The 15,774-nt window shown below is 42.8% G+C and overlaps 1 protein-coding gene across 1 annotated transcript; it reads left to right on the top strand.

Annotated features, from left to right (window-relative positions):
• Positions 1-779: 779 nt before the first annotated feature.
• Positions 780-2,410, top strand: LOC129890548 (uncharacterized). The gene is made up of 2 exons (XM_055966085.1): positions 780-1,435; positions 2,066-2,410. Exons 1-2 carry the CDS (start codon positions 979-981, stop codon positions 2,290-2,292), a joined length of 684 nt encoding a protein of 227 aa, XP_055822060.1. The 5' UTR covers positions 780-978; the 3' UTR covers positions 2,293-2,410.
• The last annotated feature ends 13,364 nt before the right edge of the window (positions 2,411-15,774 follow it).

Below are 15,774 nucleotides of genomic sequence, written 5' to 3'. Positions count from 1 at the left end.
AGATAAGGCCAAAAACGTCTCCTTCATCTGAAGATAAAAGCAAAATCTGAAATACATTGAGATCGCCGTACCTCAATTCATAACGATTTAGTATGTATTTATCACAAGCATCTTTCACAATTTCCATTAATAATAATTGAATTAGTGCTATCACTTCTATTATGTTGGTGAAGCCTCTTTTTCAGGCATTTAAATCCCCTTCCTACACCTCTTTTATTGGTCCAACACATCTTTTATCACATTTTATTTTTATATATATAAGTATAAAGAATTTTTTGTAATATTAGTATATTTTAACTTATTATAACATATTATTGGTAGCGGTTGATGCAACTCGAGTTCATTATTTTTCACGCGCCGAAGCATCGATATATATATATATGTAAAGATTCACTTGAATTTAAAATAATATTAAATTTGAACTCATAATTATAGAAGTATAATTAGAGTAACGTTAAGAATCTTAAATGACGAACTCATCATATTTTAAATCTTAGATTTATTTATGATTACCTAATTTAAATTTTAGGTTACTAATCCAGCATCTTATGAACGGTTATAAATGAAACTTTAATTTTTATAGAATCAAAATAGAAATGATTTTCGAATTTGCCCCATTATGGGGTCCCAATTTTCCTCTACGGGTCCCAATTTTCCTCTAAATGACTTGATAGTTCAACAATTTTATATTATCAATGCGTATAAGATTAAAAAAAAGTATCTAAATAACGGAAGTGTATTATTTCTTTGAATCCCCTTATATAAATTTCTGGCTCGCTCCGAGAGCCAACTCTATTATTAGAAGTCTCCTACATGGACCCTTGCACTAAGTTACCCCTTTAATAAAACACACACAAAACCTGAATATGCAAAAACTTGTTATATATATATATACACACACATAGCCACAAAGTACAAATAGTTCCCTTAGTAGAAGAAGAAAAAAAGGCAAGGGAGTTCAAAAAGACTTTTAGTAAAATGGGAAGTCTTCAAACAAAAAATCATAAAAGCAATCCAAATGCCAAAATTATTGAAGGGTTGAAGTATAAAGTAAGGCTACTTCAAAAAGAGGTAAGTGAAATAATGCGTATAAGGGGAAATGAGAGTGAAATTTATAATCAAGAAATGATTATTTTTGCATTAAAAGAAGAAGAATGGAAGCAAGAAAAGAAGAAACTTAATGAAGAAGTGAATGATTTAAAGAAGAAATTGAAAAATTATAAAGAAGATGAAGAGAAGTTTAGAGGAATGGAAAATCATGAAATGGTAAGTGAAAAATGTGATAATAAAGAGTTTCATATGTTGGTGAGAAATTCATTGTTGGAGCAAATTAGAGTAGAGGAAGTTAGAAGAGATGAAGCTATTGAGAAGTGGAAAAATCTCTATTTTGTTATTAAATATGAGCTTGATGAACTTATTCAAAGGACAAATCCAGGTAACTTTCATTTTCTATTATTTTCATATGTTTATGGTCCTCTTTGGTTAATTTATGCCCTTTTCATGTAGGCAATGAATGATTTGAAATTTGAGTTATTTCACGAAATAACACTCGCCAGTAATGTACAAATATTGTAAGAACAAGTATTTTTATCAACATATAAATTGTTGAATCTCGTTGACATAAAGAAGCTTCTAATTTTCTTGTAAAGGTAACTCAAAAGTTTATTTAGGTCGCAAGTTCATATCTCAAGTGTGATATTCTTGCATTTTTTTCGAATTCCCTTGTTAAATTTCTTGGTTTAACTTAATTAAATTATACTTTTGTATTTATTGAAGTCTTGTAACCTAAAGAATCTAACTCCTTATCCAATTAGTAAAACTTAATTGCAGGGGCGGAGCTGGAGCTCTAGTTACTATTTCGGTGGAACCCGTTAGTTTTAGCCCAAATTTTGTATTTGTCAAGAGAGCTGCTTAATATGTATAAATAATTTATCTAGAATCGATTAATTAACCTTTCTACAATTCAGAATATATAAGCTCAAAATTCTGAATCCGCTTATGCTTAACTGTAAGATGCAAATTGAATTCTACCATTCTTCATGATGTGTTTAATTTGTTTTCATAGGAGAAAGACTCCGCTGGAGAACAGAGGAAGTGGAATTATTAGAGGAGCTACATATGGAGTTGAAAGCAAAAGAAGAAGTCATTGCATATTTAAAAGATAAAATTGCTTCAATGGAGAAACAAGAAGTCAAGAGGGATAGGGAGATTGATATTTTGAGGCAAAGTTTGAAAATTATGAGTTACAACAAAAAAGTTTCAAGCCTATCTAAAGTTTTTCACAAAAACTAGAATTTCTACAATGTTTACATGAGGTAGACTGTCTATATCACACTCAATCTTGTGTGAACGCGAAATACTTTGTGCACCGAACCATCTGTTTCCATTTCTACAATGCATTGCAAGTAAAGATCATGGCTTTCTAGTGATTTATAAGTATCTTTTATCATATACTTTTTGTATATTTGTCTCTATGCCAAAGAGAAACAGGCTCAGCAAAAATGAGAATAGGGACCAGGTTCCTTGTTTTCTTCATGTGGCTACATACTATTAAATCATAAAAGAATAAGAGTTCCATCACTACTACCTAGTGATTTTATAAACATCCTCACTATATTCTTCTTATATTTTTGTCTCCATCCAATCAAGGACGTCTACGCCATAGAGAATCAAGCTCAGCAAAAACGTGACTAACGACCATGCTCTGAGCTTTCTTATGTGGTTATTATATGAACTCAAAAACCACAACCTATTGCGTGTAAAGAGAAAGATAGAGCATCAAATACTTTAAACGCACTCTAAAACTACCCTTCCTCCGGTATTGAAAGCAAAACTCTGTGACTAAGCTTTATTAGAACATGCTTATACTATTAAACATAGTGATAGATAATTCTGATTGATTACAAATGCTTAGTGAATAATAATTCTTTCATTTATTTTTGTTAGATCCAATTCCAAATGTATTCTTCACCCCATCAACTGCATCTTGAGCAATGTGCATCATTTGTTCTCCAGTCTAAAGCACAAACCAACAAGAAAAATAATTAAATGTACCAAAAATATATTTTTAATTTTTTTTTTATATATAATTGTGGTGTCCCAAACAAAGACTTCTGCATCCCGTCCATATTTGGGCTATGAATGTATTATCAAGTCTTAAGACTGTTTACGCGCATCGACTAATCAATGATATCCAATAAATTACCTGGTCTTCACCACGGATATTTTAGGTGCTGGGGGTCCGGGTCGAATTTTCTTGGATTCTTTAATAGTAGCGTCCGTAATGACCTGGGCAACGACTCCAGTAGCCCCGGCGGCGCTATAGAGGGGTTCAGGAGCATTTTATTGGCGACGCAATAGGAATTAGGCGATTTTGCCAGTTTTTCGTGTGTGTTAGCACAAGGATTTTTTAGGTGCCGAGAGTCCGGGTCGAATTTTCTTGGATTCTTTCATAGTAGCGTCCGAAACGACTTGGGGAACGACTCCAGTAGCCCCGGTGGCGCTATAGAGGGGTTTAGGAGCATTTTATTGGCGAGGCAATAGGAATTAGACGATTTTGTCAGTTTTTCGTGTGTGTTAGCCCACAGATTTTTTAGGTGCCGGGGGTCCGTATCAAATTTTCTTGGATTCTTCCATAGTAGCGTCCGTACCGACCTAGGGAACGATTCCAATAGCCCCAACGATGCTTTAGAGAGGTTTAGGAGCATTTTATTAGCGATGCAATAGGAATTAGGCGATTTTGCCAGTTTTTTATGTGTATTAGCCCAGGATTTTTTACGTGCTAGGGGTCCGTGTTGAAATTCTTGGATTCTTCCATAATAGCGTCCGTAACGACTTAGGGAACGACTCCTGTAGCCCCGACGGTGCTTTAGAGGAGTTTAGGAGCATTTTATTAGAGACGCAAAAGGAATTAGGTGATTTTGCCAGTTTTTCGTGTGTGTTTGCCCACGGATTTTTAAGGTTCCGGGGTCCGGGTCGAATTTTCTTGCATTCTTCCATAGTAGCTTCCGTAACGACCTGGGGAACGACTCCAGTAGCCCCAATGGCGCTTTAGAGTGGTTTAGGAGCATTTTATTGGCGATGCAATAGGAATTAGGCGATTTTGCCAGTTTTTCGTATGTGTTAGCCCGCGGAGTTTTTAGGTGCCGGGGGTTTGGGTCGAATTTTCTTCCATTCTTCTATAGTAGCGTCCATAACGACCTGAGGAACAACTCCAGTAGCCCCGGCGGCGCTATAGAGTGGTTTAGGAGCATTTAATTGGCAACGCAATAGGAATTAGGCGATTTTGCCAATTTTTCGTGTGTGTTAGCCCACGGATGTTTTAGGTGAAGGGGGTACGGGTCAAATTTTCTTGAATTCTTCCATAGTAGCATTCGTAACGACCTGGGGAACGACTCCAGTAGCCCCAGCGGCATTTTAGAGGGGTTTAGGAGCATTTTATTGGCGGCGCAATAGAAATTAAGCAATTTTGCCACTTTTTCGTGTGTGTTAGCCCACAGATATTTTGGGTGCCGGGGATCCAGGTCGAAATTTCTTGTATTCTTCCATAGTAGCATCTGTAACGACCTAGGGAACGACTGCAGTAGCCCCGATGATGCTTTAGAGTGGTTTAGGAGCATTTTATTGGCGACGCAATAGGAATTAGGCAATTTTGCCAGTTTTTCGTGTGTGTTAGCCTACAGATTTTTTAGGTGCCGGGGGTTTGGGTCAAATTTTCTTGGATTCTTCTTTAGTAGCGTCCGTAACGACCTGGGGAATGACTCCAGTAGCCCCGGCGGCGCTGTAGAGGGGTTTAGGAGCATTTTATTAGCGACGCAATAGGAATTAGGCGATTTTGCCATTTTTTCTTGTGTGTTAGCCCACAGATTTTTTAGGTGAAGGGGGTCCGGGTCAAATTTTCTTGAATTCTTCCATAGTAGCATTCATAACGACCTGGGGAACGTTCGACTCCAATAGCCCCGGCAGCGCTTTAGAGGGGTTTAGGAGCATTTTATTGGCGGCGCAATAGGAATTAAGCAATTTTGCCACTTTTTCGTGTGTGTTAGCCCACAGATATTTCGGGTGCCGGGGGTCCGGGTCAAATTTTCTAGGATTCTTCCATAGTCGCATCCGTAACGACCTGGGGAACAACTCCAGTAGCCCCGATGACGCTTTAGAGTAGTTTAAGAGCATTTTACTGGCGACGCAATAGGAATTAGGCAATTTTGCTAGTTTTTCGTGTGTTAACCCATACATATTTTCGGTGCCGGGGGTCTAGGTCGAATTTTCTTGGATTCTTCCATAGTAGCGTCCGTAACGACCTAGGGAACGACTCCAGTAGCTCCGGCGGTGCTTTAGAGGTGTTTAGGAGCATTTTATTGGCAATGAAATAGGAATTAGGCGATTTTGCCAATTTTTCGTGTGTGTTAGCCCACAGATTTTTTAGGTGCCGGGGGTCCGAGTCAAATATTATTGGATTCTTCCATAGTAGCGTCCGTAACGACCTAGGGAACGACTCCAGTAGCCCCGCCGGTGCTATAGAGGGGTTTAGGAGCATTTTATTGGCTACGCAATAGGAATTAGGCAATTTTGCTAGTTTTTCGTGTGTGTTACCCCACGGAGTTTTTAGGTGCTGGGGGTCTGGGTCGAATTTTCTTCAAGTCTTCCATAGTAGCATCCGTATCGACCTGGGGAATTACTCCTATAGACCCGGTGGTGCTATAGAGGGGTTTAGGAACATTTTATTGGCGACATAATAGGAATTAGGCAATTTTGCTAGTTTTTTGTGTGTATTAGCGTACGGATTTTTTAGGTGCCGAGAGTCCGAGTCGAATTTTCTTGGATTCTTCAATAGTAGCATCCATAACGACCTGGGTAACGACTCCAGTTGCCCTGGCGGCGCTATAGAGGGGTTTAGGAGCATTGTATTGGCGACGCAATAGGAATTAGGCGATTTTGCCAGTTTTTCGTGTGTGTTAGCCCACAGATTTTTTAGATGCCGGGGGTTTGGGTCGAATTTTCTTATACTCTGCAATAGTAGCATCTGTAACGACCTGGGCAACGACTCCAGTAGCCCCGGCGGCGCTATAGAGGGGTTTAGGAGCATTTTATTGGCGACGCAATAGGAATTAGGCGATTTTGACAGTTTTTCGTGTGTGTTGGCCCACAGATTTTTAAGGTGCTGGGGCTGCGGGTTGAATCTTCTTGGATTCTTCAATAGTAGCGTCCGTAACGACCTGGGGAATAACTCCAGTAGCCCCGGCAGTGCTATAGAGGGGTTTAGGAGCATTTTATTGGCGACACAATAGGAATTAGGCAATTTTTGTCCAAGTTTTCGTGTGTGTTAGCCCACGAATGTTTTAGGTACCGGGGGTTCGGGTCAAATTTTCATGGATTCTTCCATAGTAGCGTCCGTAACGACCTGGGGAACGACTCTAGTAGCCCCAGCGTTGCTGTAGAGGGCTTTAGGAGCATTTTATTGGCGATGCAATAGAAATTAGGCAATTTTGCATGTTTTTTGTGTGCATTAGCATAAGGATTTTTTAGGTGCCGAGAGTCCGGGTCGAATTTTCTTGGATTCTTTCATAGTAGCGTCCGAAACGACTTGGGGAACGACTCCAGTAGCCCCGGCGGCGCTATAGAGGGGTTTAGGAGCATTTTATTGGCGAGGCAATAGGAATTAGACGATTTTGTCAGTTTTTCGTGTGTGTTAGCCCACAGATTTTTTAGGTGCCGGGGGTCCGTATCAAATTTTCTTAGATTCTTCCATAGTAGCGTCTGTACCGACCTAAGGAACGACTCCAATAGCCCCAACGATGCTTTAGAGAGGTTTAGGAGCATTTTATTAGCGATGCAATAGGAATTAGGCAATTTTGCCAGTTTTTTATGTGTATTAGCCCACGGATTTTTTATGTGCTAGGGGTCCGTGTTGAAATTCTTGGATTCTTCCATAATAGCATCCGTAACGACTTAGGGAATGACTCCTGTAGCCCCGACGGTGCTTTAGAGGGGTTTAGGAGCATTTTATTAGAGACGCAAAAGGAATTAGGTGATTTTGCCAGTTTTTCGTGTGTGTTAGCCCACGGATTTTTAAGGTTCCGGGGTCCGGGTCGAAATTTCTTCCATTCTTCCATAGTAGCTTCCGTAACGACCTGGGGAACGACTCCAGTAGCCCCAATGGCGCTTTAGAGTGGTTTAGGAGCATTTTATTGGTGACGCAATAGGAATTAGGCGATTTTGCCAGTTTTTCGTATGTGTTAGCCCGCGGATTTTTTAGGTGTCTAGGGTACGGGTCGAATTTTCTTCCATTCTTCTATAGTAGCATCCGTAACGACCTGAGGATCGACTCCAGTAGCCCCGGCGGCGCTATAGAGGGGTTTAGGAGCATTTAATTGGCGATGCAATAGGAATTATGCTATTTTGCCAGTTTTTCGTGTGTGTTAGCCCACAGATTTTTTAGGTGAAGGGGGTCCGGGTCAAATTTTCTTGAATTCTTCCATAGTAGCATTCGTAACGACCTGGGGAACGACTCCTGTAGCCCCGACGATGATTTAGAGGGGTTTAGGAGCATTTTATTTGAGACGCAATAGGAATTAGGCGATTTTGCTAGTTTTTCGTGTGTGTTAGCCCACGAATTTTTAAGGTTCCGGGGGTCCGGGTCGAAATTTCTTCCATTTTTCCATAGTAGCTTCCGTTACTACCTGGGGAATGACTCCAGTAGATCAAATGGCGCTTTAGAGTGGTTTAGGAGCATTTTATTGGCGACGCAACAGGAATTAGGCAATTTTGCCAGTTTTTCGTATGTGTTAGCCTGCGGAGTTTTTAGGTGTCAGGGGTACGGGTCGAATTTTCTTCCATTCTTCTATAGTAGCATCCGTAACGACCTGAGAAACGACTCCATTAGCCCCGGCGGCGCTATAGAGGGGTTTAGGAGCATTTAATTGGCGACGCAATAGGAATTAGACGATTTTGCCAGTTTTTCGTGTGTGTTAGCGCACGGATTTTTTAGGTGAAGGGGGTCCGGGTAAAATTTTCTTGAATTCTTCCATAGTAGCATTCGTAACAACCTGGGGAACGACTCCAGTATCCCCGATGGTGCTTTATAGGGGTTTAGGAGCATTTTATTGGCGGCGCAATAGGAATTAAGCAATTTTGCCACTTTTTCGTGTGTGTTAGCCCACAGATATTCTGGGTGCCGAGGGTCCGGGTCGAATTTTCTTGTATTCTTCCATAGTAGCATCTATAACAACCTAGGGAACGACTCCAGTAGCCCCGATGGCGCTTTAGAGTGGTTTAGGAGCATTTTATTGGCGACGCAATAGGAATTAAGTGATTTTGCCAGTTTTTCGTGTATGTTAGCCTAAATATTTTTTAGGTGCCGGGGCTACAGATCAAAATTTCTTGGATTCTTCTATAGTAGCGTCCGTAATGATCTAGGGAACGACTCCAGTAGCCCCGGCGGCGCTTTAGAGGGGTTTAGAAGCATTTTATTGGCGACGCAATAGGAATTAGGCGATTTGGCCATTTTTTCTTGTGTTTTAGCCCACAGATTTTTTAGATGAAGGGGGTCCGGGTCATATTTTCTTGAATTCTTCCATAGTAGCAACCATAACGACCTGGGGAACGACTCCAGTAGCCCCGGCGGTGCTTTAGAGGGGTTTAGGAGCATTTTATTAGCGGCGCAATAGGAATTAAGCAATTTTGTCAGTTTTTCGTGTGTGTTAGCCCATAGATATTTTAGGTGCCGGGGGTCTGGGTCGAATTTTCTTGGATTCTTCCATAGTAGCGTCCGTAACGACCTAGGGAACGACTCCAGTAGCCCTGGCGGCGCTTTAGAGGGGTTTAGGAGCATTTTATTGGCAACGAAATAGGAATTAGGCGATTTTGCCAATTTTTCGTGTGTGTTAGCCCACAAATTTTTTAGGTGCCGGGGGTCCGAGTCAAATTTTCTTGGATTCTTCCATAGTAGCGTCCGTAACGAACTGGGGAACGACTCTAGTAGCCCCGCCGTCGCTATAGAGGGGTTTAGGAGCATTTTATTGGCGATGCAATAGGAATTAGTTAATTTTGCCAGTTTTTCGGTTGTGTTACCCCACGGATTTTTTAGGTGCTGGGGTTCCAGGTTGAATTTTCTTCAATTCTTCTATAGTAGCGTCCGTATCGATCTGGGGAATTACTCCTGTAGACCCGGTGGTGCTATAGAGGGGTTTAGGAACATTTTATTGGCGACATAATAGGAATTAGGCAATTTTACCAGTTTTTCGTGTGTGTTAGCCCTCGGATGTTTTAGGTAACGGGGGTTCAGATTAAATTTTCATTAATTCTTCCATAGTAGCATCCGTAACGACCTGGAGAACGACTCCATTAGCCCCGGCATCGCTGTAGAGGGGTTTAGGAGCATTTTATTGGCGACGCAACAGAAATTAGGCAATTTTGCAAGTTTTTCGTGTGTATTAGCGTAAGGAATTTTTAGGTGCCGAGAGTCTGGGTCTAATTTTCTTGGATTCTTCCATAGTAGCGTCCGTAACGACCTGGGGAACGACTCTAGTTGCCCTGGCGGCGTTATAGAGGGGTTTAGGAGCATTGTATTGGCGACGCAATAGGAATTACCCGATTTTGCCAGTTTTTTGTGTGTGTTAGCCCACGGATTTTTTAGGTGCCTGGGGTCTGGGTCGAATTTTCTTATACTCTTCAATAGTAGCATCTGTAACGACCTGGGCAATGACTCCAGTAGCCCCGGTGGCGCTATAGAGGGGTTTAGGAGCATTTTATTGGCGACGCAATAGGAATTAGGCGATTTTGATAGTTTTTCGTGTGTGTTAGCCCACAGATTTTTTAGGTGCCGGGGGTCCGTATCAAATTTTCTTGGATTCTTCCATAGTAGCGTCCGTACCGACCTAGGGAACGACTCCAATAGCCCAACGACGCTTTAGAGAGGTTTAGGAGCATTTTATTAGCGACGCAATAGGAATTAGGCGATTTTTTTAGTTTTTCGTGTGTGTTAGCCCACAGATTTTTAAGGTGCCAGAGTCCGGCTCGAATTTTCTTCCATTCTTCCATAATAGCCTCCGTAACGACTTGGGGAATGACTCCAGTAGTCCCGGCGGCGCTATAGAGGGGTTTAGGAGCATTTTATTGGCGACACAATAGAAATTAGGCGATTTTGTCAGTTTTTCGAGTGTGTTAGCCCACGGATTTTTAAGGGGCCGGGGGTGCGGGTCGAATTTTCTTAGATTTTTCAATAGTAGCGTCCGTAACGACCTAGGGAACGACTCTAGTAGACCTGGCGGCGCTATAGAGGGGTTTAGGAGCATTTTCTTAGCGAGGCAATAGGAATTAGGCAATTTTTTCAGTTTTTCGTGTGTGTTAGCCCACAGATTTTTAAGGTGCCAGGGTCCAGCTCGAATTTTCTTCCATTCTTCCATAGTAGCGTCCGTAACGACCTGGGGAACAACTCCAGTTGCCCTGGCGGCGCTATAGAGGGGTTTAGGAGCATTGTATTGGTGGCGCAATAGAAATTAGGCGATTTTGCTAGTTTTTCGTGTGTGTTAGCCCCTGGATTCTAAAGGTGCCAGGGGTCCGGGTCGAATTTTCTTCCATTCTTCCATAGTAGCGTCCGTAACGACCTAGGGAACGACTCCAGTAGCCCCGGCCACGCTATAGAGGGTTTTAGGAGAATTGTATTGCTGATGCAATAGGAATTAGGCGATTTTGCTAGTTTTTCGTGTGTGTTACTTCACAGAATTTTTAGGTGCTGGGGGTTCGGGTCGAATGTTTTTCCATTCTTCCATAGTAGCGTCCATAACGACCTTGGGAATGACTCCAGTAGCCCCGGCAGCGCTATAGAGGGGTTTAGGATCATTTTATTGGTGACACAATACGAATTAGGCAATTTTTCCAGTTTTTCGTGTGTGTTAGCCCATAGATCTTTTAGGTGCTGGGGTCCCGGGTCAAATTTTCTTGGATTCTTTCTTAGTAGCATCCGTAACGACCTGGGGAACGACTCCAGTAGCCCCGGCGGTGCTATAGAGGGGTTTAGGAGCATTTTATTGGCGGCGCAATAGGAATTAGGCAATTTTGCCAGTTTTTCGTATGTGTTAGCCCACGGATTATTTAGGTGCCGGGGGTTCGGGTCAAAGTTTCTTGGATTAGTTAATAGTAGCATCCATAACGACCTGGGGAATGACTCCAGTAGCCCCAGCGGTGCTTTAGAGAGGTTTAGGAGCATTTTATTGGAGACGCAAAAGGAATTAGGCAATTTTGCCAGTTGTTCGTGTGTGTTAGCCCACGAATTTTTTAGGTGTCGGGGGTCATGGTTGAATTTTCTTGAATTCTTCAATTTTAGCGTCCGTAACAATCTAGGGAACTACTCCAGTAGCCCCGGCGGCGTTATAGAGGGGTTTAGGAGCATTGTATTGGCGACGTAATAGGAATTAGGCGATTTTGCTAGTTTTTCATTTGTGTTAGTCCACAAATTTTTAAGGTGCCGAGGGTCCGGGTCAAATTTTCTTGGATTCTTCAATAGTAGCGTCTGTAACAACCTAGGGAACGACTCCAATAGCCTCGGCGGCGTTTTAGAGGGGTTTAGGAGTATTTTATTGGCGACGAAATAGGAATTAGGCAATTTTGCCACTTTTTCTTGTGTTAACCCATGAATATTTTAGGTGCCGGGGGTCCGGGTCAAATTTTCTTAGATTCTTCCATAGTAGCGTCTGTAACAACTTGGGGAACAACTCCAGTAGCCCCGGTGGCGCTATAGAGGGGTTTAGCAGCATTTTATTGGTGACACAATAGGAATTAGGTGATTTTGCCAGTTTTTCATGTGTGTTAGCCTACGGATTTTTAAGGTGCCGGGGGTCCGGGTCAAATTTCTTTAGATTCTTCCATTGTAGCATCCGTAACGACTTGGGGAACAACTCCAGTAGCCCCGATGGCGCTTCAGAGGGGTTTAGGAGCATTTTATTGGCGACACAGTAGAAATTAGGCAATTTCGCCCCTTATTCGTGTGTGTTAGCTCACGGATATTTTAGGTGCCGGGGGTCCGGGTCGAATTTTCTTGGATTCTTCCATATTAGCGTCCGTAACGACTCCAGTAGCCCCGACAGCACTTTGGAGCGGTTTAAGAGAATTTTATTGGAGACGCAATAAGATTTAGGCGATTTTGCCAGTTTTTCATGTGTGTTAGCCCACAGATTTTTTAGATGCCGGGGGTCCGGGTCTCATTTTCTTGAATTCTTCCATAGTAGCATCCGTACCAACCAAGGAAATGACTCCAGTAGCCCCGGTGGTGCTATAGAGGGGTTTAGGAGCATTTTATTAGAGATGCAATAGGAATTAGGCGATTTTGCCAGTTTTTCGTGTGTGTTAGCCCACAGATATTTTACGTGCCAGGGGTTCGTGTCGAATTTTCTTGGATTCTTACAAAGTAGCATCCGTAACGAGCTGGGGAACGACTCCAGTTGCCCCAGCGGCACTATAGAGGGGTTTAAGAGCATTTTATTGGCGACGCAATAGGAATTAGGCAATTTTGCCAGTTTTTCGTGTTTGTTAGCCCATAGAATATTTAGGTGCCGGGGGTCTGGGTCGAATTTTCTTGGATTCATCCATAGTAGCGTCCGTAACGACCTGGGGAACGACTCCAGTAGCCCATGCGGCGCTATAGAGGGGTTTAGAAGCATTTTATTGGCGACGCAATAGGAATTAGGCAATTTTGCCAGTTTTTCGTGTGTGTTAGCTCGCAGATTTTTTAGGTGCCAGGGGTTCAGGTCAAATTTTCTTGTATTCTTCAATAGTAGCATCCGTAAGGACCTGGGGAACGACTCCAGTAGCCCTAACGGCTCTTTAGAGGGGTTTAGGAGCATTTTATTGGCGACGCAATAGGAATTAAGCGATTTGGCAAGTTTTTCGTGTGTGTTAGTCCACAGATTTTTTAGGTGTCGGGGGTGCGGGTCAAATTTTCTTAGATTCTTCCATTGTAGCATCCGTAACGACCTGGGGAACAACTCCAGTAGCCCCGATGGCGCTTTAGAGGGGTTTAGAAGCATTTTATTGGCGACGAAATAGGAATTAGGCAATTTTGCCACTTGTTCGTGTGTGCTAGCTCACGGATATTTTAGGTACCGGGGCTACATGTCGAATTTTCTTGGATTCTTCCATACTAGCGTCCGTAACGACCTGGGGAACGAATCCAGTCACCCTAGTAGCGCTTTAGAGGGGCTTAGGTGCATTTTATTGGCGACGCAATAGGAATTAGGCAATTTTGCCCATTTTTTGTGTGTGTTAGCCCACAGATTTTTCAGGTGCCTGGGGTCCGGGTCAATCTTTATTCGATTCGTCCATAGTAGCGTCCGTTACGACCTAGGGAACGACTCCAGTAGCCCCGACGGCGCTCTAGAGAGGTTTAGGAGCATTGTATTGGCGACACAATAGGAGTTAGGCGATTTTGCCAGTATTTCATGTGTGTTAGCCCACGGATTTTTAAGGTGCCAGGGGTGCAGGTCAAATTTTCTTGGATTGTTCCATAGTAGCATCCGTAACGACCTGGGGAATGACTCCAGTAGCCCCGGCGGCGCTATAGAGGGGTTTAGGAGTATTTTATTGGCGATGCAATAGGAATTAGGCAATTTTGCCAGTTTTTCGTGTGTGTTACTTCACAGATTTTTTAGGTGCTGGGGGTTCGGGTCGAATTTTCTTCCATTCTTCTATAGTAGCGTCCATAACGACCTTGGGAATGACTCCAGTAGCCCCGGCGGCGCTATAGTAGGGTTTAGGATCATTTTATTGGTGACACAATATGAATTAGGTAATATTTCCAGTTTTTCGTGTGTGTTAGCCCATAAATGTTTTAGGTGCTGGGGGTTCGGGTCAAAGTTTCATAGATTCTTCCATAGTAGCGTCCGTAACGACCTGGGGAACGACTCCAGTAGCCCCAGCGGCGCTATATAGGGGTTTAGGAGCATTTTATTAGAGACGCAATTGGAATTAGGCGATTTTGCCAATTTTTTGTGTGTGTTAGCCAACAGATATTTTACGTGCCTGGGGTTTGTGTCGAATTTTCTTGGATTCTTCCAAAGTAGCATCCGTAACGAGCTGGGGAACGACTCCAATAGCCCCAGCGACACTATAGAGGGGTTTAGGAGCATTTTATTGGCGGCGAAATAGGAATTAGGCAATTTTGCCAGTTTTTCGTGTGTGTTAGCCCACAGAATTTTTAGGTGTCGGGGGTCCGGGTCGAATTTTCATAGATTATTCCATAGTAGCATCCGTAACGACCTGGGGAATGAATCCAGTAGCCCCGACATCGCTGTAGAGGGGTTTAGGAGCATTTTATTGGCGACGCAATAGAAATTAGGCAATTTTGCAAGTTTTTCTTTTGTATTAGCGTACGAATTTTTTAGGTGCCGAGAGTCCGGGTCGAATTTTCTTGGATTCTTCCATAGTAGCGTCCGTAACGACCTGGGGAACAACTCCAGTTGCCCTGGCGGCGCTATAGAGGGGTTTAGGAGCATTGTATTGGTGGCGCAATAGAAATTAGGCGATTTTGCCAGTTTTTCGTGTGTGTTAGCCCCCGGATTCTAAAGGTGCCAGGGGTCCGGGTCGAATTTTCTTCCATTCTTCCATAGTAGCGTCCGTAACGACCTAGGGAACGACTCCAGTAGCCCCAGCCATGCTATAGAGGGTTTTAGGAGAATTGTATTGCTGACGCAATAGGAATTAGGCAATTTGCTATTTTTTCGTGTGTGTTACTTCACGGAATTTTTAGGTGCTGGGGGTTCGGGTCGAATTTTTTTCCATTCTTCCATAGTAGCGTCCATAAGGACCTTGGGAATGACTCTAGAAGCCCCGGCAGCGCTATAGAGGGGTTTAGGATCATTTTATTGGTGACACAATACGAATTAGGCAATTTTTCTAGTTTTTCGTGTGTGTTAGCCCATAGATGTTTTAGGTGCTGGGGTCCCGGGTCAAATTTTCTTGGATTCTTCCATAGTAGCATCCGTAACGACCTGGGGAACCACTCCAGTAGCCCCGGCGGTGCTATAGAGGGGTTTAGGAGCATTTTATTGGCGGCGCAATAGGAATTAGGCAATTTTGCCAATTTTTCGTATGTGTTAGCCCACGGATTATTTAGGTGCCGGGGGTTCGGGTCAAAGTTTCTTGGATTACTCAATAGTAGCATCCATAACGACCTGGGGAACGACTCCAGCAGCCCCGGCGGTGCTTTAGAGAGCTTTAGGAGCATTTTATTGGTGTTCGTGTGTGTTAGCCCACGAATTTTTTAGGTGTCGGGGGTCATGGTCGAATCTTCTTGAATTCTTCAATTGTAGCGTCCGTAACAACCTAGGGAACTATTCCAGTAGCCCCGGCGGCGTTATAGAGGGGTTTAGGAGCATTGTATTGGCGACGTAATAGGAATTAGGCAATTTTGCTAGTTTTTCATTTGTGTTAGCCCACAAATTTTTAAGGTGCCGAGGGTCCGGGTCAAATTTTCTTGGATTCTTCAATAGTAGCGTCTGTAACAACCTAGAGAACGACTCCAATAGCCTCGGCGGCGTTTTAGAGGGGTTTAGGAGTATTTTATTGGCGACGAAATAGGAATTAGGCAATTTTGCCACTTTTTCTTGTGTTAACCCATGGATATTTTAGGTGCCGGGGGTCCGGGTCAAATTTTCTTAGATTCTTCTATAGTAGCATCTGTAACAACCTGGGGAACGACTCCAGTAGCCCCGGTGGCGCTATAGAGAGGTTTAGGAGCATTTTATTGGTGACACAATAGGAATTAGGTGATTTTGCCAGTTT

This window comes from Solanum dulcamara, chromosome 1 (assembly GCF_947179165.1).
Source record: "Solanum dulcamara chromosome 1, daSolDulc1.2, whole genome shotgun sequence".
NCBI lineage: Eukaryota > Viridiplantae > Streptophyta > Magnoliopsida > Solanales > Solanaceae > Solanum > Solanum dulcamara.
This window is presented reverse-complemented; position numbering and strand designations above follow the sequence as displayed.

What these genes read in the sequence shown, in the direction of transcription:
- LOC129890548 (XM_055966085.1), top strand. Translation starts at nt 979, where the DNA reads ATGGGAAGTCTTCAAACAAAAAATCATAAAAGCAATCCAAATGCCAAA. An exon ending in TATTCAAAGGACAAATCCAG is followed by an intron (nt 1,436 to 2,065) that starts GTAACTTTCATT and finishes TTGTTTTCATAG; the next exon opens with GAGAAAGACTCCGCTGGAGA.